The sequence below is a fragment of the Larus michahellis genome, chromosome 1 (assembly GCF_964199755.1).
Source record: "Larus michahellis chromosome 1, bLarMic1.1, whole genome shotgun sequence".
Taxonomy (NCBI): Eukaryota; Metazoa; Chordata; class Aves; order Charadriiformes; family Laridae; genus Larus; species Larus michahellis.
In genome coordinates this window covers 36,727,710-36,755,512 of record NC_133896.1, presented here as the reverse complement: position 1 = coordinate 36,755,512, position 27,803 = coordinate 36,727,710, and the positions used below count along the sequence as shown (strand labels likewise).

Genomic DNA, 27,803 nt, shown 5'->3' with positions numbered 1-27,803 from the left:
ATAACTCTGTACTTAGATTGCATCAGACAAGCAGTACACCTGAGGACCTAAACTAGAGCAGGGAGTTCACAGGAGAGTCCCACAGGAATGGAGCTGCAGCCTGCCAAAGAGGCACTGAGAACTAAAAGCATGCGGCTCCTGGGGCTGAAAAAGACCGGGCAATGTGCCTTCTCCAAGCTCTCTCTTCTGTGGGCAACCTGCAAGCTAAGTATTATATGTAATTTAAAACTGTAGTATGAGAAGTGATGCAGAAACAACTGAAATAACTTAGTTACAGTGTTGGTGACGGCCAAGTGCTTCTCACCGTTGGATGCAACGTGTAGAAAATCCCTTTAACTGCTGCTTACTAAGTTGTTAATTGAACACATGGGATGGAATGTGAGATCAGTTCTAAAAATTCAGATTTTTATTATTTTCAGTGGCAGTAAGGAAGATGATGACTGGCTCGGGTGCTAGTGTAGATGAGAAGTAAGCCCTCCGTGGAAATCTATGAATATTACTTTGCTTTGAGAAACAGCTTCTACTTGCCCATTCATGATTCTTTATTAAAAATAATACAATTAATTTGGTAAAAACAGACCACCAGAACAGTGGCTTTAGAGTATATCAGCAGCTTCATTTTGCCCAGAGGCCTTCTCCACAGGAATCACTAAATAAGCATTAGAAATGTAAATATGAATGAGTTGGGTAACCGGAAACAACATAAAGCTCTACGTGTGCATGAACAGGAACAGCTCGTGTGCTTTGTAGGTGCCTCTGAAAGATGACTTTCAGGGTTTCTTGCAGGGACTGGATTTAGAACCATAGAATTGTCTAGGTTGGAAAGGACGTTTAAGATTGAGTCCAACTGTCAACCTAACACTGACAAAACCACTGCTAAGCCATGTCCCTCAGCACCATGTCTACCTGTCTTCAGGGATGGCGATTCCACCACTTCCCTGGGCAGTCTGTTCCAATGTTTGATAACTATTTCGGTGAAGAAATTTTGCCTAATATCCAGTCTAAACCTCCCCTGGCGTAACTTGAGGCCATTTCATAATTTCTTCCCCTGGTTCTTTTCATAAGCAGGAGGAGGTTCTTGTGTTGCCACAGAAGAAGTGTAGCACACTTGGCTCCATGCTGGCGCGAGGACATGAAGAAAGGCCCTTGAATGAAATACCTGGGAATGCCCTGCGTCGGTGTCCTGCCGGAGCAGGGCTGTACTTGGCAGTTGTGCTGCTGAGATGTTAACCCTCAGAGCAGCCAGGGTGGCTGGCAGTCTGCAAAAGGCCTTTTGCAGAAGTTTGGGAGGGTTCTTCATTGTTCCTGCAGGACATGCACGCTCCTGTAGGAAATGACTTTAACCCAGCCTTTGTGCAATACATCACCAAGGCAAGTTCTCCCACCTTTTATTGGCTTGAGGCAGCTGAAGTTCCCCCAAGTGATGAATGAATGAACGCGTACGAGCAGCCTGCTGTGACCACCTCGTACACAATGAGGCTGCGTTGTCACAGGAAGAGCCACAAGCAGGGAGAGCGTGTTCCCCCTCAACATTGGCTTTGTTTGGCTGAAAGAAAAATGATCTCATGTTTCTACTCTGTCACAATATTTCTGTGGACAGCCTGATGTTTCTGCTGAAAAATGTGAAGAAACCAGGGTGGCAGGACTGTTGAGTGGCAGTAGATGGAAAATGAGGACAGAGGCAGTTTTCATTGGCTCTGTCCCCTCCCCGGTTTGTTGCTTGTTTTCTTCTTGGTAGCGATGCCGAGTAGGAGTTGGGGCGTTTTTGAAACATCTCTTGGGTATTACGGGTGGGAGGCAGCCAGGGTTTTTTTTCCATTGGTGTCGCTGAGGGTTGCTGCCTTCACCTCTGAGTTTTATGGTGATGGATATGTCATCGCTGGGACCTGTTTTAATGCCAGCTAAACATTATATAATGGTTTGTTTCACTATCCCCAGCCTGCCTTAATTCATAAAATTAAGGAAATCATTTAAAGGCTTTGCGCTATAGTTCCATGATTATTGCCAGTGCAGTGAGGTGTTTGTTCACCTGGTTTCTAAAGAAACATTGAGAAATGAGCCTGCATGGGACTAAGGGAGAGTAATTCAGTTCATACTAAGTGAAACCAGGGTGCCAGGGCTGAATGTATTGAAAGTCATCAGTAATCATAACGGCTGTAAGTTCTAGTACTTCATTTAGAAGGGAGAGGAACACTTTTTTGAATCTTTTTATAATCACTTCTTTCACTTCTTAGCAATTAAGAAAAGGTAAATAAAACTCACCAGATATTACATTGCTCTTCCTTGGCTTCTTTAAATATATGCATTTAGTTACCATAGTAAACAAGTACCCATCTAGACTGATTCCACAGTTCTAGCATTTACTTTTTTTTGTCTCAGCTATTTTGTGACACACAATTAAAATCTACTGCTTCGTTCCCCTTTGAATGTAATAAAACCCTGCCTTATTCTTTCTGTCAGTTTAATCCCTCTTTCTTTTCCATTGGCACATTTCTAATACCTCTTCAGACAGGCCAGACACTTCTGCTTCATCTGTACCGAACCCACAATGCTTAACACCTCTTGACAAAATGGATACATCCTCCCTGTAGCTTGGAATTGATATACGCTGTCAAAAAGGGTTTTCCGAACAGTCTCTCTTTGTCACCTTTACCAGATTTTTATCCTCTGTTGTAGAAATGTGCAGTTTAATGTTGCATTTCAAATCATTTTTGGCTGAAAAAGTGTGTAATGGAATCGGGGTGTCCCCTGAATACTCCTAACGGTAGGAGATGCCTCTTTGTTTTGAACACCAGAATCCCGATAGACCCATGACAGCAGTGAAATTACACTCTTGACCTTGTTCACTAAAGTGTTTCTTTCTCTGTATGATTAAATGAGAGTAACCAACAATAGCTTCCTCTAAAATGTATGAGTTTCCCTCTGTTTGTTTCTCATAAGAAACTCAGAAGGGATGCTGTGCAATTCTCAGCTGATTGCGTTCTCCACAAAAGAAAAAAAAAACACAACAAACCCTGTTTGATTCAAGGAGAGATGGCTCTTTTATCCATATTAAAAATGCAAAAGCAATTGATATATTGATATTTTCCTTAAGCCAGTGTTGTTGCTACATCCTAAGGGTGAGAGCAGCAGTACAACGCAGTGGCGGATTTTTACCCTTTCATTGCTTCATTCACCACATATTTTAAAAGGGGATATATACTAAAGGACCAAATATAGTTTTAAAGTACTGAATGAATACAGAAAATAATCATATACTTAAGGTTCTGTGTGAATTTAGATGATCACCATGGACTACACAGTTACGTCAGTCCAAAATAGAAATGTAGTATTTTCTGTGGATTTACATGCAGCCTTTTAAGCTGCTGGTGTTTCTTTTCATTGGCGTGTGACTGGGTGGACCTAGCCTGCTGCAGGATTTGCTGAGACTGCCAGTCCCACCTTACGCGCCGAGCCACTGGCACATCTCTTGCTCCACATTTAGTTGTTCAGGACACGGCTCCTCTGGATCAGAAAATACACAGTGAAGTGGCCAGAAGAGAGACACAAAATGAGATTTTTGTTTCTTCTGCTTTAGGCTACTTCAGCTGTGTTTTGGGAACTGTTTTTCCCCCAATATATTCCTGCTTTCTGTGAATATTTACCGCCTCCAGATTAGTGAATGTACTTTCTTTGTCGTGCAGAGCACGTATCTGAAATGCAAGGGCAAGTATGATCCGGCAGTTCATGTGGGTGGGCAATTCAGTAGCTGGGTTCAAAAGAGGGGAGAGGACTCAGGGAGATCTATAGTTTGTTTTTTGGAGGGGATCAAAATAAGTGGCTTAATGGCCTCCTTGGCCTCAAGACTTAGGAGCGGTTTCTCCTGTTCTGTTTGCTCGCTGTGAACGATGCTGCGTGGGGAGGGCGTCAGAGCCATAGAGCGTGGAGGGCTATTCACCAAGGGGGCTGCACATCTGGGACTCCTGATTTCCTATCCTGCCAAAAACCCCATTGTTTTTTAATTACTACGTCATTGGTGATATAAATTAATGATTGGTACGGGTCTGAAGCAACCTTGTCATCAGAGAATATTTGGTTAGTGTTGACATACTCATTCCCTGCAAACATGAATCATTCGTCTGCCTTTGGCAGGCTCACCCTGTGGCTTTGCTATTATGTGTTTTACCAGTGTGGCTGAAATGAAAATGTCACTATTAAACATGGCAGAATCAGATGCTGTCTGGGCACTGCATCTCTTCGAGTTCTTCTTTGCTTCCTGTGTAGCTATTTCTGACAGTTTAATAGGACAGCTGTATTCTGGTATAAAATAATACATTCATGTTTCCACAATGCGCAGGGAGCTAAATGCTTTCAGAGCACTATTTCATTGTGTACATGCATCTCATGCATGACAGACGCAGTAACGCTCAGCATAACGCCACGTTGCTGCTTAGTCCATTAGGAAGTGTAAAGTCAAAATTAATTGTCCTGCAGGACTGTATAGAGTGGGTCTGTAAAAGCAGTTGCTGGGCTGGTTTGCGGCTGCCGGGCTCCCTCCCTGTGAGCAGTTATTGACGCTGGGCTATTGAATTCAGGGCTCTGGAGGTTGCTTGGTGGGAAAAGCCTTCAGTTGGTTCTTGGCAGCTCTGTCACTGTGAGGTCATGGAAAGGGCAGTTCAGTCTCCAAACCCAATTAGGGCCTGATTCGGCACCTCTTCAATCACAGGGGAAGAATCCCACTGAGCAGGGTGGCTCCCGGGCCAGGCTTTCGCACCCAGCCTCTCCAGTGAGACGGCTGACGAATGTGTCCATTTTTGTCACTTGGGCTATCAGAAATACCCTTTGCTGTCATGCAATGGCTAAGCAGCTGGTGTGGAAAGGTAAAGAGACTGGTAAGAGGATAATGAGCCCACCAGAGTTGAATTCAGACCAGTGACCTGTATATGTACATCTGCGTCCCTCCCGTTACTCATATCTAGAGCCGTCTAATTCCTCGGATCAAGTCACTTGACTCTTATGAGCAGCTGTAACTTTCAAGTTGAATAAAGTCCAACTGCTGAAAACATTAATGAAAAACATAAAACTGAGGCTCTGTTTTATCAGGTATCAACAGCATTGCTCTAATTCCCCCCCTCCAAAGGCTGCTTTTTTTTTTTTTTTTTTTTTGTGTGTGCTGGGTTGTGCTTTTCATCCCAGGTGGCTGCTATTCCTTGTGAAAATAAGTTGAGCCATGAAAGGTTGACCCATTCGCCTCTGAATTGCTTTTTATGATGTGAGTCCCTCAGGGCCCAATTCTACCCATAGAAGTGAGAATGATACCTATCAACGTATATAGGAAGTATGTCACCGTGTGCACAAAAAAAAAAGATGAACCCCAGACTGGTCTGTGTGGTCTTTAAAATATGGAATTCCTGTGAAATGGTGATTAAAGGGGAAGAAAAGGATAATTAAAAAATTAGCCTGATGTGCTAGCAGTTATATCAATGTGTGTTTTTTATACTAGCTCTTTCAGACAAGCACAGGATCAGTAGATCCCTTATGACTCTCTTAAACTAGTGTGTAAAATTTGGTTAGTGTCTGATCAGCTCCTTTGATCAGTCTGGTCTAGACTGTTGCCAGAGTACTTACCACTGTACTAAACCGCAGTCCCCTTAAATGGAGGCCTACTCAACTGAGTCAAATTACATATGAAAAGGTTATAAAAACTGTCCGCTGTCTTTGAGTAAATGAGTCTGGTTCAAAGCTGAATACCTTAGGAACTACAGAAATAAAAGCAAAGGTGTTGTTGCAGAAAAGGTGTGGTAGAGTTCTTAACTCGTTTTTAAATGACTGTCTCGGAAATCCAAGGGAAAAATTTTCAGCAAACCTTTATTATTTTTAATTAGACCAGCATTTTTGTAAGCCTGTAATGTATTCAGACTGCATACAGGGGAAAACATTCCATAAAAAATTCTGTACAAATTTCTCTTAAGAAATTAATGAGTTACAGCCACCATGTCTGTCTCATTTCAAGCACACAATATTGTTTTTAATTGCAGCAGTGGAGGGCCAGTGGGAGCCTTCAGTATGTACGTGGCACTCTTGACATGTCTAACTTTTACATAGGATTATTTGCAAGGGAGTGCTGGAAGTCCAAGAGCAGTAAATTTGTTATTTATCAAAACAGAGCTGGTTTTCCCCTCATCACTAGAGCCTTTTGTAGCGCTATCCTGTACCTGTCTGTTCTTTGCCAAATGAATCTCAGAAATGTGAACGGTTCCTTTCCTCTTTGATAATGCTCCTCCCTTTTGCATAGTACCAATAGATGATCATTCGGAGACAATTTTAGTCCAATATCATATCCAGAAGACTTGGAAAATTATTCAGTGCCACTAATTTTACAAAGCTGGTTTGTACCTGGGCTGGTTTTCTCAAGATGCCAGTGTTTTGAATTTGGAGGTTAAGTTTTCAGTCTTCATGTGCCTACCGTATTTGTTGGTTGCATTGCAGTGCCGTCAGAATACCTGGCATAGAAGCAATACCAGCAAGTTGATCAAATTATCAAGACAAATGAGCTAACACGTAAACATCACATCAATAGGATGAGAAGATCACACAGAGGAGACCATTTAAAAAAGAAACTGGAATCCAAGCGACAGTTGCTTGTTTTATCTACACAAAATTCTGTGCAAATTCAAGAGGATAGCTGGTACACTGCTACTATCCAAACACTGAATTAATCTACTGGTGGTTGAGAAACAGCTTCAAAACAGGCATTAAACTCTTTGGGATGATACATGGTTCATCCAGCTCTTCAAAAGTGCCAAGTGTTACTATACTTACAAAGCTGTGTAAATAACAGAAAGATAAAAGAACTCAATTCTATGAGTGTGTACATGACCACAGAATGCGGTAGCAACAGTGGGTAAATTCTTCCCTCTCGTGACTGTGTTTCAGCCAGTGGCCTTACACCAGGGGAGAATCGGACCATATTTTGCATGCAGCATAGCAGATTGTTAAGAGGCAAGAGGCAGGTGTTTGAGAGAATTTCCTCCCTGCCGTTTGCAGAAGTGTATGCAAAATCTCATGGCTGATCTATAGTCATTCCATTACCTGTCGTCTTTTGGCAGGTAACTAGTTAAATTTGTATTAAACAGGATTTGCTTTGCCACTTCCATTTGCTGGTGGAGTAGAAATGTTCTGACATGACATATGACCAATCAATAATTGGAAAGTGCTGGCATGAGTCATTTGAAGCCAGTAGTTTAGACAGTGTCAGCCACAACTGGGATTAAAACCTGCAAAGAGTTGTTCTACAATCAGTGATTCTGCAGCATCTCCTCTGGGTGTCTGCATTTCACTTAATAAAGATACCCTGTAGACATCGACTGAAATAACTCTTGCCTTTGTTGCTTAGATGTTTTTGTGAGCTCTGAAACGAACTTGGCATATACAAATATACTTTGTTATCCACCCTAAAGGATGCAGGGCAGGAATTATTATCCTGTTCTGCTGACAACTTCAGTAGAAAATAAATGGCTTTATTTTGCTGTGACTCTGAAGAGAATAAGAGTGTGACTGGGTATTTCTTACTTTTTTTTTTTTACTTTACTGATGATATTTTATTACTGTTACAGGGCTATAATAATCCGAAATGGCGAAGTGATTCCAATGTCTTCGGAATTCACTCCAGAGACCGAACGCCAGCGACTTCAGTATCTGGTAAGAGACCTGAGGGCCAAGTGCTGCTGATGACAAGTATTCCCTGGTAATATCTACGTTCAGACCTGTACCACTGAGTTACTGTGGCTCAGTGAAGGACCACATGTCCGCTGAACACCAGTGACTGACCATGTATGTCTTTCAGCAAATGTGGAGAAAAGCCCAGTGCTGCAAATCCCAATGAAAAGATTCTTATCTCTTCTGTGAAGGCCATCGATTAGCATGGCTGTGCTTGTGTACCTTGTTCAGCTGCAGACCTTCAGCAGCTCGTTGGTACTGGATAATGAGAGCTTAGACATAGAGCTAACAAGCCACAGAGGTATTCAGTCCATCTCAGGGTTTACTGTGTGACAGTATAAAATACCACAGACTGCTCTTTCTGTGCGTGTGAACAATATTGCAGGGTTTTATTCATTTGCTCTAATCGTACCCCAATAGTGTATCAATCAGGGAAAAGATATTCAACTTAGAGGTGATCTCAGCGAGCGTTAGTAGCTGCAGGATAGGACGGGTGAAGAAAGACTAGCTTTATTTAGTGTAGCAGCGCTCATAAAGCTGGAATAGGGTGTCTAGCTGAGTAGGTGTGGGATGCTTTATACACCAACTTGTGCTGAGTGATAAGCTGCCTAAGAAACATAAATCAAAATGCATGGTGTTATTTTTCATGCAGACAATCCTGTTATTTTTTAAGTTTTTCATCGATGGTCAGATAGGTTGATTGAAGTTGATCGGCTGTTTGTCAAAACATCATTCCTAACATGGCCAAGAGATTCCTTTTATGCTTCTTCTGGTCTTCGACATTTTCCTCTTAGAAATTTAAGCTTAAGCCAAAGCAGGCTCACTGTCAGCTTTGCCTGATGCGAGGTGGATGGGCCAAGGCTAGTGGCATTCCCTGTTCTTAAGGTGTCTTTTCTCTTCAGCCCGATCCAAGCACTGTGGTTTGAAACCCGGCAAACTGCCGGTGGTTGAAGGCAGGGCTGCAAGGTTTTAAAGAAAAGTTGTAAATGTTTTGGCAATTGTCACATTTGATTTTTAGTCAGGTTCACTGACTTGAAACTGAAAATTTCAGCGGAAATACTACTTCGGGAGTATTCATATTCAGAGAACCAAATGGAAAAGAGGCCTAATGAATATTTACAGTTCAGTTACATTTAAAATAATTTGTTTGTCTTTAAAATAAAAGATACCTTTAATATCTAGGAAGTCTGCTACTTCTGTAGGAAATAACGAGATAAAGCGTTGCCTACAAGATATTTTTTTTTGCTTTTGATGTCCTTTCTGGCTTATATTTGAAAACAGCAGCTGATCTGAAAAGCTGTGTCTGCTGTTTCCTTTGGAATATTCCTTTACCTTTGTTTATTTTATTTCTATAAGTAACAAATATGTCAGGGTTATGGGTATCATGTTCAAAGAAAATCCATGCAAGACAGCAAGAGCGTGAAACAAAATTAGAGATAATTTCAAACATAACATTCTGTAAGTAACATTTTTACTCTAGAGTTTAAAAAAAAAAAAAAAGCCCCCAAATTTCTTAAAAGGTTGGCATAAACACATAAACATAACACTCCAGAGATTGCAATTGTCCTGCTGATTAGGTTCCAAATAGTTCTCCTTACTCACCTTGGCTCTTCCCAGGTTCTGCTATCAGTCTATTGCAGCATCACCATCTCTCTTCTGCTGTTCTTATCTGAAAGTTATTTACTTTGGATTTATTTTCTTATTTGCAGTTAAAGCTGAGCTTCTTTGTTTCAAACATATTACACTGCTCTTCCTGCACAATAGGAAGAAAATCACTTAATCATTTTAGCATTAATATTTTACTTGGTAAATGCAGGGATACGGTTCACCGCAGGGCTTTTCTGCCTGGGGAAGTTACTGCACAGGCAAAGGGAAGGTGTGGATTTACAGCCCACAGACTGCTCAGTGTTGGCTCCCTGGGCAGTAGATACTGTTCGCCAGTCAGGGCGAAAGGAACTTTCCTCTGCCTTTAGTGCCTATTGATTGCTTTGGCCACAAGGGACTTTAGGTTAACTGGCATCTTCTGTATCCACACCCTGTTTTCTGGATCCTAATTTCCATGTGCAAAGAAATCTGCAAGATAATGAGTTGTTTGGGTCATGTGAGCAGCTCTATATGAAGTCATCCAGCCTAGTCTTAGACAAAACTGTGCTTCGGCCAGTACTGGTTGAGTAACTGAGGACGGTGGAAACAAATGTTTTCCCTATCCAGCTCCCATTTTAATGCAGGTTTATTGCCATGTATCCAAGAATGACCTTGGGCATAGACCTCTGGTATGGCAACTTCAGAAGAGCAAGTTGACTGCCCAGTCGTTCTGACTTCTGAGCAGCTCTGGGCATGGCCATCGCTCCATCTCCACCTGCACCCCCTATGTTTTTTGCAGTGGGAGAACAGCATAGAGCTGCGAATTTCAAGCAGGCTGTATGGCAGAGGCAGACTTCTGTGTCAGGGGACTTGTGGGAGTATTGCAGAAGGCAATCAACCCCTCAAACAGAGAGCACTTCTTAAGATTTAAGACGTGAAAGCTTTGCACCAGTATTCCCTTGGTCCTTTGGCTTCTGTAGGGGTTCAGTGCACCATATTGCTTCCCTTCCACTGGCAGGCATTCACGAGCCTCTGAGTTCTCGTGTCTATCTTTTCTTTTTAGCACTGTGGCAGGAGAGCTCACTCAGCACCTACTCCAGGAAAGCCCTGGTTTCCCGTATCAGTGCATCTTGAGGGAAAACAAAATCCAGTATTGACTGGGAACTGCTCTAGTACATTAGCAGTTGTGCAGGCACTGACTGCCACAGGCAATTTTCCTTTAATCTTCTGAGGAGACTATTAATTTCAGTCATGATAGTCTAAATTGCAACAGTAAATGGCATAGATTTTGTTACTTACTCCCTTAGAAAACGTGTTTAAAATGAATAATGAATGAGTGTATTACAGATGGGTGTATTTCTATTAGTTATCAAAGTTGCGCTTTGAAGATGTGATGTGAGGTCAGCATGGTGTTTCTGCATACCGTGTCCATCTGTGTGGCCAGGCAATGCCCCAAAAGTTCACAGCTCAGACCAAAGATGGTGCACTGCTGCTGCCAGGCCAGGCTTTACTACTAGTAGAGACTGGGTAGTCATCAGTAGCAGTGAGCTGTGGGTGCTCTTTGTGTTTGGCACCATTTGAACAAAGGTTCATGAGCCCAGAAAAGCATGAGTTCAAAGAGGACCTATTCTTACTTCATTGTTCAGGTGAGGATTAAATGCAACTTACTTATGTGCTAAAGGATGCTTGGGAAACCCAAGCCTGAAGAGGAAATGAACCTGGATCTCCTAAATGTCAGCTCAGTGCTTCAATTACAAGTCTTAATTCTCTTACAGCGTGTGGCTTCTTGCATCACTCAGCGTAGGATTGCTTTGGCCATCTGACACATTACACGATGCTGTGGTAAACGAGATGTGCGGTTTTATGGAAGGGATCCTGGCCTTTCATAAGAGGAGAGACCAATCCAGGGATGGAATTGGCTCCCGCTTCCCTCTTTCCTTCTACCATGACCTCCTTTAGTTTTAATCTCTGCTTGGCTTAAACGTGTCCATGTGATAATGGCTGAGTAATTTGCAAAACTTCTGGATGCGTTGTCCTGTGCATGCTGTTGTGAGCGGCAGTCCCATATAGTAGAATATCCTGTTTTAAAAAATGTCGCAACATAAGAGGATAAGGTTCTAATATGTAGTTGACGTAGGGGAAAACAGCAATTCTGAAAAAAACACAGAATACACGCTAGTGCTAGTGATGTCGCAGAGCAGCACGTGCTGGAGGAGCTAGAAAAGGCATCAGCAGGCCTTATTGAGGTCCGATAAGATGCATGCAGTGTTCCCTGCCACCTAATTAACTGGCACACTAGAGTGTAAGTCTAGGTTTATCTTAATTTTGTGTTTGCTTTGCTGATCACCAGGAAACACAGCAGGCAGTAAATCGCCTTTTGAAAGAAACGTGACTAATAGTTCCTTGAGCGGACTCCATTTTAAATAACCAATGTTGAATGTAATACATCCAGCCACAAAATGCACCATAAAATGGCAGAGTACCAAAAACACACAACGCAGACTGTGCCAGATACATGCCAAAAAACTGTAATATCTTCTGAAAGAAAAAGGATGGAAAATATTGCAGTTCCATAACACAGAATAAGGATGTTGTCTGAACATATTGATAGTCACTCTTTTTATTAAATTTTAAGTTCTCTGAATGGTGTTTCTGATCTGAGGTTCTTGCAAATCAAGACTAAAAAAAAGAAAAAATGGAAAATACAGTGGTGCTTCATCACAGATGAAATTCTGGTAATCAGTTCACTTACTGTTTTTGTTTCTTGTTTGATCGCTTGAGGGGATTTCATGGTGTCTGCTTGTATATCTACTTGAAAGATCTGTATATTTTTAAAGCATTGCTGCATTGCTTTTTTACTTTTTTTCTGGTTCTGCTGCCCAGCAAAGTTTGATTGGGGTGGAGAGGGAGAAGAGCCCTGCTTTGTATTAAATGGAGAACAGTTCTCAACAAACCCAACTGGAAGTTGCAGCTGAGTTTTATAGTAGAACATTGTTCTCCCTGTAGAATTACCAGTGAAGCATCAAAAATAACAGTTAAAAAGAAAAGGGTAAAAAAAAATAGAGAAAATTAAAAAAAAAAAAAGTCCAAGAAAAATCCCCATTTCTTCACATAAGAATTCAGCTCACAGGCACCAGAAGCTTCCAAATTGCTCTTTTCCCTCTGTTCCACTGACGCCAAAAATATTAGAATCAAGTTAAGATCCCTGGATTGTAAATCAAGCATTGAGGGTTGGCTGCGGAAGAGAAATCTTATTTGAACATTAGCAGTCCACTGGTAACTCTGCCAGCTTTATTAATCTTATTTCACTTGTGACCTCAGACTTTCCATCTGAGTAAATCTTTATGAAATGCAGTCTCTCCCAATCGCTTTACCTTTTCAATAAAGGAAATTCTTGTTTTCGAGGGGAAAAATGCTAAAAGCCTGTAACTTTTTTCTTCTGGACCTGTGATCCAGCCTAATAAGTAATCTAATAATCTAAAGGTTAAATAACTTCATTTTGATGTCAGGTATGAGTTTTTCTGCTTTAAATAAGGTTTCTTGTTTTGTAGGCAGGCGACAGTAGTCTTTAGCTAGAAGTGGTTTCTAATGATTTAATCAAGATAGGCTGTGCATTTTTAAAAGTGAACTGAATTGCACTTTCCAAGCAGACTGACTTCATTGTTTACAATACCATAGACTAGAAAGAATTAAAAAATACCAAAAAAAGAGTTCAGCTCTCTGCTGTCAGTGTGTAGCAATACATCAAATAAATCATTAGGGATGTTCCATCTTTTTTGCGACTGGAATGAAAATAAATAAAAATAAAAAGTTTACATGTACTTTTAAATAAAGAATCCAGAGTGCTGGAAGTATGGAAAGCCTCATCTGGGCTAATACTGCTAGACCTCTCAGAAGTCACTAGTGCTTCGCAACCGTTTCTGTAATGAAGAACAGTGATCCAATTAGAGGGTCCTTGAAAACAATATTTAGGTGGGGGAGGGGACCTTGGCTGATGGTAGACTGCAGGAAAAAAATGTATTTCCCTTAACTGTACACGGAGAGAGAATTTGATGGAACTCCTGTTCCAGGAAGGGATCACAGTGTCAAGATCACACTTGCGTGCTTGAAAGCCGCCTCTTGAAAGCAGAATCCAATCTTGTTGGCTACATGCAGTAATCTCCCTCGGCCCCGTTTCAGCTGAGCTCGAGGTGTTTTCTGGAAGGATGTCTGGCGACGGGAACGGGAACAAGCTGATGGAGGGTTAGCGCTGTGATGTGCTGAGCCTGATCCAACCCCTATTAAATTGAGCGGGAGCAGGCTCGGCCCTTAAATGCAGGAAATATTTTATTGTGAACTATCTGCATGATAGCTGCCAGGTAGATCAATAAGGGCTTCCACTGCTTCCTGCTGCTCACCTTTGATGAGCGCTAGATTTATGACAAACCCACAAACTAAAGCCAGCTCATTTGGTCTGCCCTGACGGCAGCTGCTGCTGGAGATAAGACCGACTTTATTGCCTTAACTGGCTGGATAAGGAAAAGGAGTTATCTGCGGAAAGGTTAAGAAACACAACTTTTTTTTCAGTTCCCTTGCCAATTTGACTGTGTCTTCAGAAGAGTTCACTCACAATGCAGCTTTGGGGAGGGAGAGAGAAAGGCTCATTTATGCAAATATTAAAAGAAAAATGAGTGAAGTTTATTTCAGAAAGAAGAAATACAGTATGTTTAAGGATTAACCTATTGTGTCAGCTGATCTGTGCATAAATCCAAACCAAAAATCTGTGTGGTGGACAAAGAGCCTCCTGATGCTCTTGAGTACAGTCAGCTCTGGAGCGCATGAGCTTCAGGCATGGCTCTAGCAAAGAGGCATCCCAGCATCTGCAGAGCAGCACTCCAGAAAGGGCAGCACCAGTCAGACGTTAACACAGTCAAAAACATTAGTTGTGGTTGTGACACATAACTGCTGCTGCTTTTCTTAAAAGTCTATTCTGTGCGAACGAAGTAGTTTTTAGAAAACAAGAAAATAAAGTGCTCTGCAACTCCTGTTTATTTGCAGTGTCTTGTGCGATGGGGTGCAGCCCACTGCGCAGGTAAAATTGTTCTCAAGGCAGTGAAAATTCAAGTGTGGTAGTAATATTAGGTTTTGTGTGTTGTGGGCATAGTTTAACTGCGAGTCAAAAAGCTTGAGCTTCACTCTACAGACACCCCTCCAAGTCTCTACTTGCTCCACGGCTTTGTCCGTTAATCATTCCCTTTTCTCAGGTCACTGACTTACAAAAAGGAGATCTGTTCTGTTTGATGAAGCCCTGCAGACTCCTTTGGGGTCAGTGGATGAGGCATACTTTAGAGATAACAAATGTTGAGGAGCAGAGAGAAGTAGTGAAGGATTTTGAGGGCAAGAGGACTGCTCCCTGTAAGGCTGCTGCCGGACACCAGGCGGTGTCAGAACTGATGTATGTGCACATCACTTGCTGAAATGGAGTTCATCATCTTCCTTGTTTAAAAAAGGTGGGGGAGAAAAAGTACGTGTGGGAAGGGGGCGGGAAGGGATGGTAATGCTACCTCATTAAAAATAGATGGTGTCTTGTTTTATGATGTTCGTGTGGTATCTGTGGCTTGGTTTCTGCCCACAGGCTTACATGCAGCCCCACTTGCTGGGAAATGAGTTCACACATTTAGAGTTTCCACGGAGGGTGCAGCGCAAGGAAGTTGGAAAGAGGATGCTCTACCGTGACTTCAACATGACTGGCTGGTAAGAATGTGTCCTTTTCAGCGTGGGGTCAGCCTTCTCCATAACTAATGCCTGCTTTGTACGTGTCTTCGATTAGTGTAAACTGCATCAAACATGGAGGTGTATGCCTGCATATTAAAGGGAAAGGTATTTCCTTCTCTCTAATGTATGAAAAATACATTTTAGAAGTTAACACTCTAAACCAGGACTTTGGTTCATTTTAACGTGGGAGCATTCAAAGCAGAGCAAACACGTGAAGGGGAAGATATGCCAGGGGATCTTCCTGAAAGCTAAACAACTTTCCTATGTTGGAAGTAGCTTTTTATAGAATCTGGATCAGTGGGCCATCATGCCTTTGGCACGCTGAAGAACACTTACAGAAGGGAAGAGCTGCCTCCTATACTCCAGTGCAGCCGACCCCTGATTTGGGTAACCCTTGAGGAATTGTTTTAGAGATGGGCCTATCTGAACAGAAGTCATAGCCACCCTAAAATGAAAAGGCTTGAATGAACAGCATTAACTTAACAAAGTGAAGACAGGAAGAACGATGAGGTTTTTGTCTCTGGCTAAACGTCTTCATTGTTTTGTGTCAGTTCAAGAAGCTCCTTCTCAAGTGACTCCCGCTCACTTAGAGAAGCCCTAATCCTTGCTGTTGTGTGCTCTGTGTGTGACCTATAAAAGCAAAGGCCCTATGTATGCAAATGGTCTTCACTTCCATGCTGTTTGTTGTTTTAGCATTCTTAGGAAATGTCCTTTCAGGAAGGGAAGAGTGGAGGGAGTTAAAAAGCCTGAACTCTTGTTGGTTTGGAGACTTGGATGCTCACATGCAACTACAGCTCCACATGCTTCTGATTTGTTCCATACTTTATAGACCATAAATATAATGATGTTTTAATGGCAGAATAATGATCTAAGCTTAATATTATCTGGAGTGCCTGTGCAGAACATGTTACTCTGGGAATAACCATCATTGTCCATCATCTTGAACAGCTGCTAGTAGAGTACGCAGTCTCACCCTAAGAATGATGACTTCACTTTTTAAAAAGGCTACAGGCATGAGCAAAAGAATAGGAACAGAATGAGAACATTGGATCAACTGAGGACTTAAACAGCAAAACACTTGGAAGATCATGAGACGCTCTCCCAGTTTCTGCAAAGGGAATTTTCCGATTAAGCTCCCGGATGTCTCTGAAGGCATCAGTAAAAAATGACTTCATGTAGACTTCCAAAGGCTCTTTTTCGAGATGTGAGATATTGTTGGGAAAAAAAAAAATACCCAGACCAAAAAGCAAAACCTCCTAATTCAGGGGAGAGCTACAGAAGTATCATGGGCCAAGAACTTCCTGAGAGAAGGGTAAGAGCAGAATTCTTTCATCATGGTTGGATAGCAAAGAGGGTTTCTCCAGGTCCGCGGGAGTAGTTTTGCATTTCCCCGGTTGGTTAGTGGTCTGGAAAGGAAATGAGGTTAGAATGGTTGAAGTTGCAGCATTGGCAGGTGACACCACAGCTCTTTTCCTAATAAACAAGAAGGACCATGAGGAACTGCAAAGAAGTAAATGATTTACATGAATGTGCATCACGGAGACTGAATTTGGTGTTGATAAATACCAAGTAAAGCATGAAAAGGGAAAAATAATTTTTTTTTGCACACTAGAGGTTCCAAATGAACTTGAGAGCCATGTCGAAAAGCTCAGCGGAAGTTCTCCTTGCTGTGATTTTTCCAGTCAAAAGCACCGGGGGGATGTTGGGATGCATACCAGGTTGGAATGGTTAAAAATTAAAAAAAGAGCTGATTCTGTATATTAGTTTGTACCTCATTTGTGAACCTGTGCATAGCACTTTACCTTACTCAAAATGGTTATTGTATAGCTAATACTGTTTGGCATTAGAAAGAATGCAAATTTTAAATATAGAATAATGAGTAAGGTAAAAGAGCTTGGGTAAGTCTAAATGGATGGCAGATTTGATTCAATGTATTGTTTTTCAGTACTGGTGTGTGAACTCTGTTAACTCTAACATATGGCAGGGGGGAGAAGAGAGTTGATTTTCTTGTTGATTTTTCTGAGTTTCCTGGAGTGTAGGACACAAGTTGATCCAGTTACAGATTCTAATATGGTCAATGCAAAAATTGCCACCAGTTTAGCACAAATATGCCTAGCTGTAAGCAGTTATTCCGGAATAAATATTTAAACTGTGACTTGAAAATTCAAGTCTGAATTCACCTCAGTGCTGTCCCAGAACGGGATGGCCTGTGCCCAGCAAAAGCATGTGGAGACTGTGATGAGGCTGCCTCTCCCTGCTGTGTTCCTTTTGACTTCTGGCTGGAAGTGGAAAACAGGGTCTACAGTTTTGGCCTGAATAAAAGAATCAGACTGTTTTAGCTGCTCTGTATCCCACAGCTAGCGCATCAGTTACCTCTTTGTTTGCCTTGGGACAATAAAATGGTGAGGGAATTGCTCTGTCGCCATACATTTATCTAAATCAGAGCCTTTCTAAATAAGGATCCATTTCTTTTTTGCAGGGTGTTTGCCCCAGGGAGTCTTATTTTCCATTGAACTGTGTGCAGTGATCTCCTAAGCAGAGGAGAAGCAATTTGTTTCTATTTATCCAGAAGTCTGGGTCAATTTTGGTGGTTGAGATTGTGGACAAGACATTAGATTTCCAGCTTGATGGGCCCTCAGAGGTGATGGTTTGAGGTGGCTGGTGTTTCACAGTGGTCATTCTCCACTTCAAGGATTTTGCTTCTATTTTCTTCCCTTTCTAATTCCTAGATTTAACTGATGCATCAGGACACAGCGGCTGAGGGCGCGTCTGTTCTGCATTTGTTCCTAAGGACAATATTTATCATGGAGAATAAATTAGCATATATATTCCTTTTCTAGAAAATGTCAGATGGAGCTTTGGCCAGCCAGAGCTTGATATGGTAAAATGCTGCCAAACTTTTATTACTTACAATGCAGAAGATCAATTGTCTGAACCTTTTTTTGGTCAGTGACTTCACTGTCTGTTGACATTTGCACGTACACGTAGAGAGGTGCAGGTGATGTTAGGACGAAGCAGCCACTTTTACACTTAATTACTTGAATCCTTTAGTGAGAGGGTGTAAAACTCGCTCTGCTCTGACATTTCCTCATGAAAATGAACTGTTTTATTTTAAAATTCAGAACGCTTTGTGTTTTCTATTAGAAGCTGTATGATTTTTACTTTTTTTTCCCCTTCGTTTTTACCCTTCTTCTGTGCTCTGGAGCTTTTCAGATTCTCAACAATGGCTTGGCTTGCCCAGCTTGTTTGGATTACAAAAGGTTATTGTCTTTGGGTCTGTCATAATGCATTTGGCCTTTTTTTTTTGCTTTTCGCTTTTGCTTTTTTTTGCCTTTTTTTTTTTTTTTTTTTGATGTGAAGTTTCCACACTGGCTTTGTCTCAGCGCTGGTAGCAGAGCTGCCAAGTTTCCCCACAGCATTAGGACAACCACTGATCCAGCAATGTGTGCCGCATCACTAGTCCAGGCTGCCTGTAACTGCTTTGAGACCAGCCTTTCCCTGCTCCCTCCGGATCTCCCACCCTTTTTCCTTTCTCTGCATTGGCAGTTGGGGTGAGAAAATCTGCTGTATTAAATGTATCTAAAATAAATCCCGCTTAGGTGGGAGCTGCCCCTCCTGCGCCCTCGCCCCACGCGTGTTGTGGTTGAGCAACCGTTGCAAAACGTGTACTGTAGCTGGCGAGGCATCTTAAGAGCTGTGTCTCCTGCCGAACAAGCCTCCGAGCTGTCTCGAGCTGTAATTTGCTGGCAGACATCTGTGTTACTGACAGTCTTTCACAGCTGGGTCTCTGGGCTGGGTTTTTCAGGCCCATGGCTTGCAGAGGTTAAACTTGTATCGGAGAGAGGGTAGTTCAGGTGGCTTTGACAAGTCCTGGCAGCAGAAGCATCAGGAAAGACTCGGTGGCCACGGAAGCAAAGTGCTGCCAGCGCTAAAAGGGGGTGCCTGAGGTAGAAATACATGGGGGGAAAATAAGCAGGCCTGATGATAACTTCATCTTTAAAGGACTGCACAGAATTAGTAAATTAGTATTCTCTGTCTCTGCCTTTTAAATAAAAGTTAAGACATGGTTGGTCAGGTTTTCTTTACTCAGGGTAAATCCAGTGTTGAACAATTTTTGAAGTACTTTGCTCTGACGATATCCTAGACACCTTCCCAACACCTGGTTTTCTGGCTTACTGTGTCCCTCGCTGGCACAGTGGCTCCTTACAGGGTTCCCCTCTTGGCCTCCCGCCGGGCCGGAGGGGCCGTACAGGGCTGCACTTAACCAAAGGCATCCGGAAGGCGCTACCAACTGACATCAGCTTTTGTGGTTTCAAAATTAATTTTTTGCTCCTCCCTGGAACGAAAACAGCGGCCTTTCTGCTGCTTGCATTGAGGCGGAGTTCTTCAAATGCTTCTTTCCAGATCAGAGCTTTAGCTTTTTGACTTGATTTTAGGGTGGCAGAAGAGACCTAGATAACAAGTTCGGGTTTTGACCTGATTTGTTGGTGGCTTCCTTTGCCCTCCAGGAGCATGCAGAGCCGAGCTGCATCCCGTCAGAAATAGTTCGAGCTGGTGTGGTACCCACCACCTGCCAGCTCCCTGTCAAGGGGATGCTGTGGCACATGGTGAGCCACCCGAGGGTCAGCCTGTGCCGGGGAATCGCCTGCCCGAGCGATTTATTCCAAAGCAGGGAGGCTGGTGCCCTGGGGCAAGCGCTAAGCTAACCCCATTTTATTCTAGAGTCAATATTGTCTGCCACCTGGAACGCCGCCAGCCTGCCCTGCGTTCGCCCTTTTCTTTCCATCAGGGAACGTCTTTCAGCCTCTAAGCGTCTGATTAAAAAAGCAACTTCACTTTTCAAGCCGTTTTATTTCGTTTGGGATGGATGCCTTTTGCTTTCATTGTGCAGCCCGCCTTGCCGTCTGCGGTTCAGACTCCGGCTCACAAAAACCAGGCTCTCATTAATCACTTATTGGGGATCCAAAATACCCCGGTGAGAGCCAATGTACATGTTTTGCTTGGTAATGCGTGAGCTGATTTGAACAAATATTGCCAATGCGGCTGCTATCTTATGCTTTATTGCCGGGCTGGATGTCCTTTGACAGCGCGTTCAGGTAGCCTGCCCGAGGAGTGCCTGGGCAGATTGAGAAATGCCACAGAAATGCTTTATGGAGGAGGCGCCCGTGCTGCGTGTCGTCCACCCCCCCTTAATATAAATTGATTTATTGAATCAAGCGCAGAAGCCCTGCTACAGAAACCTCAGGCTATATTCTCTGGAGAACCACCTAATAAAACAGCCCCGACTGACACTCCTCATTAGCTTTTCCACCGATCCCAAGGCAGTATTTAAAGTGACAGTGTCCCTCTTTTTGGCCTGAATTTATCTGCCGGCTAATGCCTGTGGGTCTAATTAGCTTAGCATTATTAGTCTTATTCAGATAAGCTGCATTTCCTAACAGCTTGATTCCAACTTGTAAAAAGTAATTGGAAGTCTGCAAACTCTGTGCTGTAACCTGCTTGATTGTGCCTTTTAGCCAAATTCACGTAATTTACAAAAAGTCATCCTTTCTTCCTCCCCCCCCCTCCACCCCGCCTTTTTAATTGAGCTTTTTTGTCTAGTGAAACCTTCTGTGCTTCTGTTGAAATCCTGGCCGTATTGTTGTGTTCGAGACCTCAGCCGTATCCTTTGTACAATCACCAGGGAGAGATCAAATTTTAATTTCATAATTACTTCACAAGAAAGCAGCCTTTTCCCCAGTCATGCCTGGTATTAATTTCCTCCCAGCAACTTACATTTTCATAATTTAATGATTATGGGCCACCTTTGCAGCACCGGGCCTTTCTGGAGAAGGGAGAGATAGGATGTCATTTTTGCAGCAGAAACTGTAATCCACAGCCACTCGCCTTGCCATTATTTTTTTTTTTTGGTTTTTGCTCTCATCTCTCATTGCAAGGTAGCCAGGAGCGGGAGGAGACGTGCCCCTTTGGTGTGCACGGCCAGAGCAGCTTGCTGTGGCGTGTGCCTAGATGTCTGGGGCACGGCTCTGCCGTGATGAATGGCTGTTTGCAATGTGCATGTTATGCATCTTTTCCAAGATTTGCAGCCCTCGCTGCAGGAGCAGTGGGAGGTGAGAGCTGACCTGCTGTGTACAGCACATCTGTGACAGTGACGAATGGCTCTGTTTCCCCCAAGCGCACACATGCCACAGGAGCTGAGCCAGTGTCTTCAGGGCAGGAGAGAGCAGAAACAAGAAAGTAATAGTGCTGCGACAAAGGAGAAAACTTTGTAAGTCTGGGGTAAACCTCTTTGTAAAGGGCCTCTCTGGGGCCAAGTGAGCCCGACAAGAATGAGGTTGGTCTGAGTCACGTCCTGCAGGAGCATCTCCTGGAAGCAGTGTGTCTAAGGGCTGTCCCCGCGTGGCTGTGCATCTCGCATCTCTGCGTGGGCTTTGCCTTGGCACAAGATCAGGTGCTGCACGTGCAAGTGCGAACAAAAGGCTCCCGGTCTGTTTTATCAGAAAGAAACTAAACTGAAATGAGGTAATCTTCAATCTGAAAACCCAAGCAAAAACAACTCTTCTTCCTGGTAAGACAAAGTCTTTTCCCCTGCTCCTGCTTTCTCTGGCTTCCCCAGCTGCACAAATTTGACATAACCTCGGCTGGGTCCCTAGGAAATCCTCTTTCTTTCTGTTGCCACCCAGGATTGACTTACGGCTCTGCTCCTGGCTGAGAGGGAGGCCCCTTGCACCTCAGAGGAGTTTCCAGCACTGCTGTGAGATGGTGAGGTCTGTGCTTGCTGCTTCTCACTGCCTCAGCCTACGCTACGGCGATAGTTTGCAGAAGAGTTTGCTCCACCATTCCTCCTTAGCAGCAATCTCCTTTCCTTCCAGAGGATCCCAGCTAGCAAGTGTGGAGCAGGCACTGTGAGGTTAACATGCAGTCTTTCTCCCCTCTGCCTCACCACATCCTTTTAACAAGAAGTACAGCAAAATGTGAATTTACAAACTTTTTTTCTGCCCATCACAGTGCATTAAGCCCATAGGGTGTTAACAGCCCACTTCTCTCTTACCTCTCTATCTCCAGAGAAAACTGCTGACAAATCTTCCTTTGTCTTTAAAAGTAGAAGAGATGAAGTAAATTTTAAGAAGCATTCAAGACAACAAATTGGCAGGGGAGAAAACCAAGGCTTGGCCTGCTGAGACTGTTGCAGAACACGGATCCACTTGATGTGCAGCTGCGGTATCCGCACACAGTTTCTGTCACTTAGTAGTGGAAGCTCAACTGGTCACAAGCAGCGAACAAAAGCACTTACAGTACAGTTGCTCTGTTCCTCCCAGCCTCCTGAGCACAAAAGCAGCAAGGGAGAGTGGTTATAGATACCACCAGTTAATTTTTTTCCTGATTTGTCCTTTTTTTGGGCAAGGACCTCTCTAGGTCACCTGGCCACCCTCTCCCCGACTTTTCCTCCACCACTTTCTTTTAATGCTCCATTAGAGGTGAAAGGACTAAAAAAAATCAGACGTGCTCCAGGAAGTGCCTGAGAGAAGGTGCTGGTGCTTGAATCTTTAAAATGGGCCAGCCAAGATGGATAGAATTTGTTTTCCTTAGGAATCGCTTCCACAGGGGTGCGTGGTGCTGGGGGATACATCCTTTTCAAAGTCAAGACTCTGTCTTAGGACGGTACATGACAGTGAAGGCTCCCTGGAGGTCCAGAGCTGATGTTCCAGTTTGATTTGACCAAGGCAGAGATTATATATATATATATATATATATATACAAGTCATGCTGAGATACTTAATATTTATTTTTTTAATTTGTAGATGTGTAGACAGAACTAGGATTTGCATAATGAAGTGTTATACAGTTTAAGGTTCAGAAAATGGGGTTTCTGAATTTTCTGGGCAGAACACGTGTTTTAAAACTTGCATGTTTTCCTCTTTGCCTGAAAGATACCCTATGAGAGTATCTTGGTTTAGAGTACATCTTTCCCTAAAAACTGTTCTGTGCACATGTGCACATGCATCGGTCGTCTCTAATTGATTTGGTTTTGCTATCATCTTTTCTCTTAACAAACATTACTATAGTTTGTGTGCTTTTATTATCTTTGTTTATCGTAGTTTTGCCTCATTAAACTGTATGTCAGACGAGTAATAGGGGAAAGATACTGAGGCACTGGAACATTAAAGCTAACCTACCTAGAGGGTACTTAGTATCAGACAATGCTGCCTGGATTTGAGAGATCCTGACTCCGCAGAAGCACATATGTCTAAGGACATTTTTAAAAAATTATGGCTGGATCAGGACAGAAATTGCATAATTTTCAGTGGCTCTGTGCCTAACCTGCAGTACACATCTTTTCTTCTTGGTAGTAAGCACACACGTATACTGGTTTGATGCCTGTAGTTCAATAGACAGTAGAGATAAACAATTCCTTTTGGGTTTGTGATTTAAGTTCTGTTATGCAAAGGGTGTACTCCAATCCACTGATTCCTTGTGTGGGATGGGGAAAAAAAAAATACCAGTTTCTGTCAAGTCTTGTGTTGCTTGAAGATTAAAATCTGGGTTTTTTTGGTATGACCAAACAAATCTGAGCTTGGCGGAAGGGAGGTTCGTTGGGTAGCTGGGGTGGTTTTGTTGTGGGGTGGGTTTTTTGGGGGATGAAGGGTGTTTGGGGGATGGTTCAGGGTTTTTTACAGAGTGGTAGCAAAGCACTGCTAGAAATATACCAAATCCACAGACCGTCTCAAAAGAGAGTCTTCATCCTTGTACTCGGTATGAACTAGGACGTTTCTGAAGCTGTAGTGATTTTTCTTGCTTGCTTACCACATGTGGATTTTGCACTGTGCTTCAAGCTAAAGCCCTTTGATGATGATTTTTTTTTTTTTGCTCTTCCTTAGATTTAATTCTGTTTCCTATCAGGTGTCACTAACAGAGATATGAAATACAGAGAAACTTTCTAAAGCCAAGTATGGCAGAGTATGGAGTCTGGATTCCCCTATTCTTCACAGAACTGAGCAGTCCAGGTCAGGGTAGATTGTGTTTTCGCCACCATCTGTTGTGCCTGGGGATGCCAACGCTATACTTTTCATCACCAGTAACCTTACACAGGTTACTGTAAAAGAAAATATAATGTGGATCTAGGTGCTGGTCATCAATAACTTCTACTCTTACATGAATTTGTATGTGCTTTCAGAAGGCCAATTTTAAGAACAAATTATATGGCAGGAGAATGCATAACACATGTAAGAAATTATCTAGGATTTTGGCTCTGAAATCTCTATTTGGGAGCTGACCAGTTTTTCAAGTTCTGACCCATCAATATGCAGGTAACTTTGATTATCTTTTATTTAAAGCGTGCCTAAAGCACTGCTAATGACCTCGGCACTGTAGGAAATTTCTTCCGTAGATTGTCTTGTGCATTTAGCAGCTTCTGGTGATTTTTTCACCATGTATTTAGAGCAGATTCCTGTTAGCATATGAGTAACATCATGTCAGTCCTAGTTCTTTCATTCTGACATCTCTCTTGGCTCCTGGTGCGATTTGGCCCGGTTTTCCAAAATGTTGATCCTGAGTCCAAATGTAACTTTGTGGGTGGTACATATGTCAAGCCCTAGTTCAGTATTTTTGGACAGCAGTAGCATTTCATAATTCTTTTGAAATGAAAAGAAGAAATGAAGTTAACTGAAAAAAAATGCAACTAGATTGAGCTGGGCACAAGCTTGCCTTTTCTACTCCCCCGTCCGCCCCCCTGTTTTTCCATTTGGAAAAAAAGAGGTTTACGTGGCAGAAGCACTTGCCGAGATTTAAGCTCATTCAGACCAGCAACCAATAGCATAGCCTTGTCTTTATAACCTGTCTTGTCATTCCCTGGTGGCCACTGAGACCTCCTGGGATGCAGATGAGGAAGATGGGGAGAGTGGAGGGTTGCAACCCTGTGTTTGAATTTGTTAAAACAGTGAGCTAGGCTGAACTACGTAGATGGCTGAATAAGGCCATGCTGGCACTAAAAAAGCCAAACAACCCCCTCAGGTTCTCCGTATGTTTGTGTTTGATATACCTACTGCCATATTATATCTTTATATACAGCACATTCTAAACAGCACAGGAAGGTATAAATGCAACTTTATTACATTAAATCAAGTGAAATAGTCCAGAAGTTTGTAGCCTGTGTGAAATAAACACATGTCCAAAGTACAGGAGGTTTCACAGGGCATAAATCAAAATGAACTTCATAGCTTCCTTCCTTCCTTCTCCCCAGTGCAGTTGCTGAGCTGCTAGCTGAAAAGCTGTCCTTCATCCTTCTCTTCCAGCAAACCACACGCTCATATATTATTTATTCTGTTTCACTAGTAACGCAGGACATAGGTACTTTTCTAGAGTGTCTCAGGTTGCTTTTCAGTGTGTCTGTGCCAGCTCCTCTGCTGCGGTTGCAGTTCTGAGCATTGTTTTTTCAAGTGCTGATAATTTTTCAAGCAATAGCAACATCAACAGAAAAAACATGTTTGTGATGAGTGTTGACACCCAGGTTTGGAGCTCAAGGGGGGATTTGCTGTGAGAAACCACAGAACAAATCACTGTATCCCTCTGGTCCTCCCTTAGTTAGTCACAGAGCTTCAGGAGGTTATAGGCTAGCCAGCTGCCCTTCCTAATCTGCTGATGAAACAAGTTAGCTTCAGCCCTTACGACATGGCCTCTTCCAGCATCCTTGCACCATCCTGTCATAGTCGAAGGCCTCAGGGACGGTAGTCCTTATGGTGGTTCCATAAAAGATGCTGAACTCTGTAGTGGGAACCCTTCTTTTTAAGGACACCAGCCTAAATGATGCCTTTTTCACCCCTTCTTTTTTTTTTTCCTTCTTCCTAAGGCGCAGTCAGTGTGAGGTGCTGTGCAGGACAATATAAGGAAGGAGGGGAGAGAGAGAAGGAAACTTGGTCCCTGTTTTTGGTTACTTACAGGACAGTGTAAAGTGAAAACTTCAATTTTTAAGTATTTGTAGTTACCTTGCAGACAATATAGTTTGTGGGTAAAGAATGGGTTTGTTTTTTTCTTTTAAAAAGGGGATTGCCAATAGTTAAGTCACATCAACTTAGTCTTGTTTGCTAGTTGTAACAAATATGCAGAACAACTTTGTCTTGCTGGGCTTGTGGTTTGATTAGTCATTTGACTCTGATGCCCAACGTGGACTCAGCTGATACCCTTTTTCTTGGTGTCAGAGCACAGCTGGCTTTATGCAAGGAATAGGGAAGAGTTCAGACTTCTCCTCAAGGAGGTCTGACCAGGGCTTCCTGCAGTGTAGGTCCAGCTGGAAGCTCTAGGACATGTTCATGAGCAGTCAGGGTTGGTAAAATTCCTCCTCCGCATTCAAACCAGGATATCCAAGCTGGTGAGTGAGGCAGAGACGTTAGCTATTCCCTGTTAGAAATAGAGGAAGGAACAAGACCAAAGTCCGTGACTGACTCATCCTTCCCAACAAAATGCTATTCCAGGATTTAAGCATCAGGGAAGTATTATGATGTGGGCTGCTTGTCATAATGTGTGCCTTTTTGTTTGGTTTAAGAGCAAATCCCCAGTACGCGATGCCATTTAAACGCCTTCTCTATATCATCTCTTATAGAGATGCCCAAGTATCATGGTTATATACCTAAGATATTCTTGACTGCATGGTCTCCCATGGAGCACCCGCTGTGTTTTGCAAACCTCACCTGGTTCCCTTTGGGGATTTCACACATAGTAGTGTTTTGTAGTATGAGAGCGGAGTCCTCCACTACTGTGTCCTCTTAGCATTTTGGTTGCTTTTCCTTTTTTCTTCCCCTTCCTGTCACCCCCAAGCCCTAATATGAGCCTTACCAGTGGTTACTGGGAAATGTAAAGGTGGGGCTTAAATGTCTATGCTACTCTCTTTAAGAGGCTTGCCTAGGTGATGCAGCTTGTATAGCTGTGTAATACAACAGTAATTATTGATTCCAGGTCTGTGCCATATTTCAGTGAAGCAGGAGTCGGTTCGATTACAATATAGGATTTCACCCTTAATTTTTAATTTCCTGCAGGTTTGTGTCACAGCCTTAACATTGCATAAACCTGATCGAATGCGACTCCCCGGAGCTCAAGCAGCCAGCCCGGCTGGAGTGCCAGGCAGCAGGGGCTGGCAGGGGATGCGCCGTGGCGCTCTCCCTCCTCCCGCTTGTCCCTTCTGCTTTGGTGGGGAGCACTGACTTGTGTGTTCAGGGGATGATTTTGGTATCACCCCAGGGGCTGGGAGGGAAGGACAACGTGCGGGGAAAGGCTGGGGAGGGACGATTTTGTGGTATGAAGGGAAGCGCGTCCCTCTGGGGCGACGTGCTTCAACCAAGGAGGCTTCCCAGCACCTCCGCTCAATCATGTGTTATGGAAACCAAGGGGCTCTACAGCTGATGAGAATGGCAGCCATCTATTTTTTTTATATTTTTTTTTCTTTTATTTCTCACTGGCAAAATTTCTCACCTTCTCACCTCATCAGTGTCAACAGCTGGAAGTGTAAAAGGTAGAGTAACACAGGCATGTGGTAAACAGAACCAGAGCATGAGCATTTACTTCTCTTGTCTCTTGGCCATGGGAATACTGCTGTGAAACGTGGAATCTCTGACAACCTTGACTGTTGCAGTCAAGGTCAAATGAGCACTAAATATCCTTCAGCACGTGAAGCTTGTCTTGGTTTAAGCGGTCCTGAAAGGTGAGAACGGGATCGGAGAGCTGTTTCACACCTTGACTGTGTACACGTCCTGTCGTTGCTCACCGTTTCACGTTAA

At 43.0% G+C, this 27,803-nt stretch overlaps 1 protein-coding gene across 1 annotated transcript in view; it reads left to right on the top strand.

Annotated features, from left to right (window-relative positions):
- Positions 1-27,803, top strand: part of PPM1H (protein phosphatase, Mg2+/Mn2+ dependent 1H) — a 143,977-nt gene that overhangs the window by 97,594 nt on the left and 18,580 nt on the right. The window contains exons 5-6 of the mRNA XM_074571862.1: positions 7,596-7,680; positions 14,897-15,015. Coding sequence (XP_074427963.1) covers positions 7,596-7,680; positions 14,897-15,015 — 204 coding nt within the window. The remainder of the gene's footprint in view (positions 1-7,595; positions 7,681-14,896; positions 15,016-27,803) is intronic.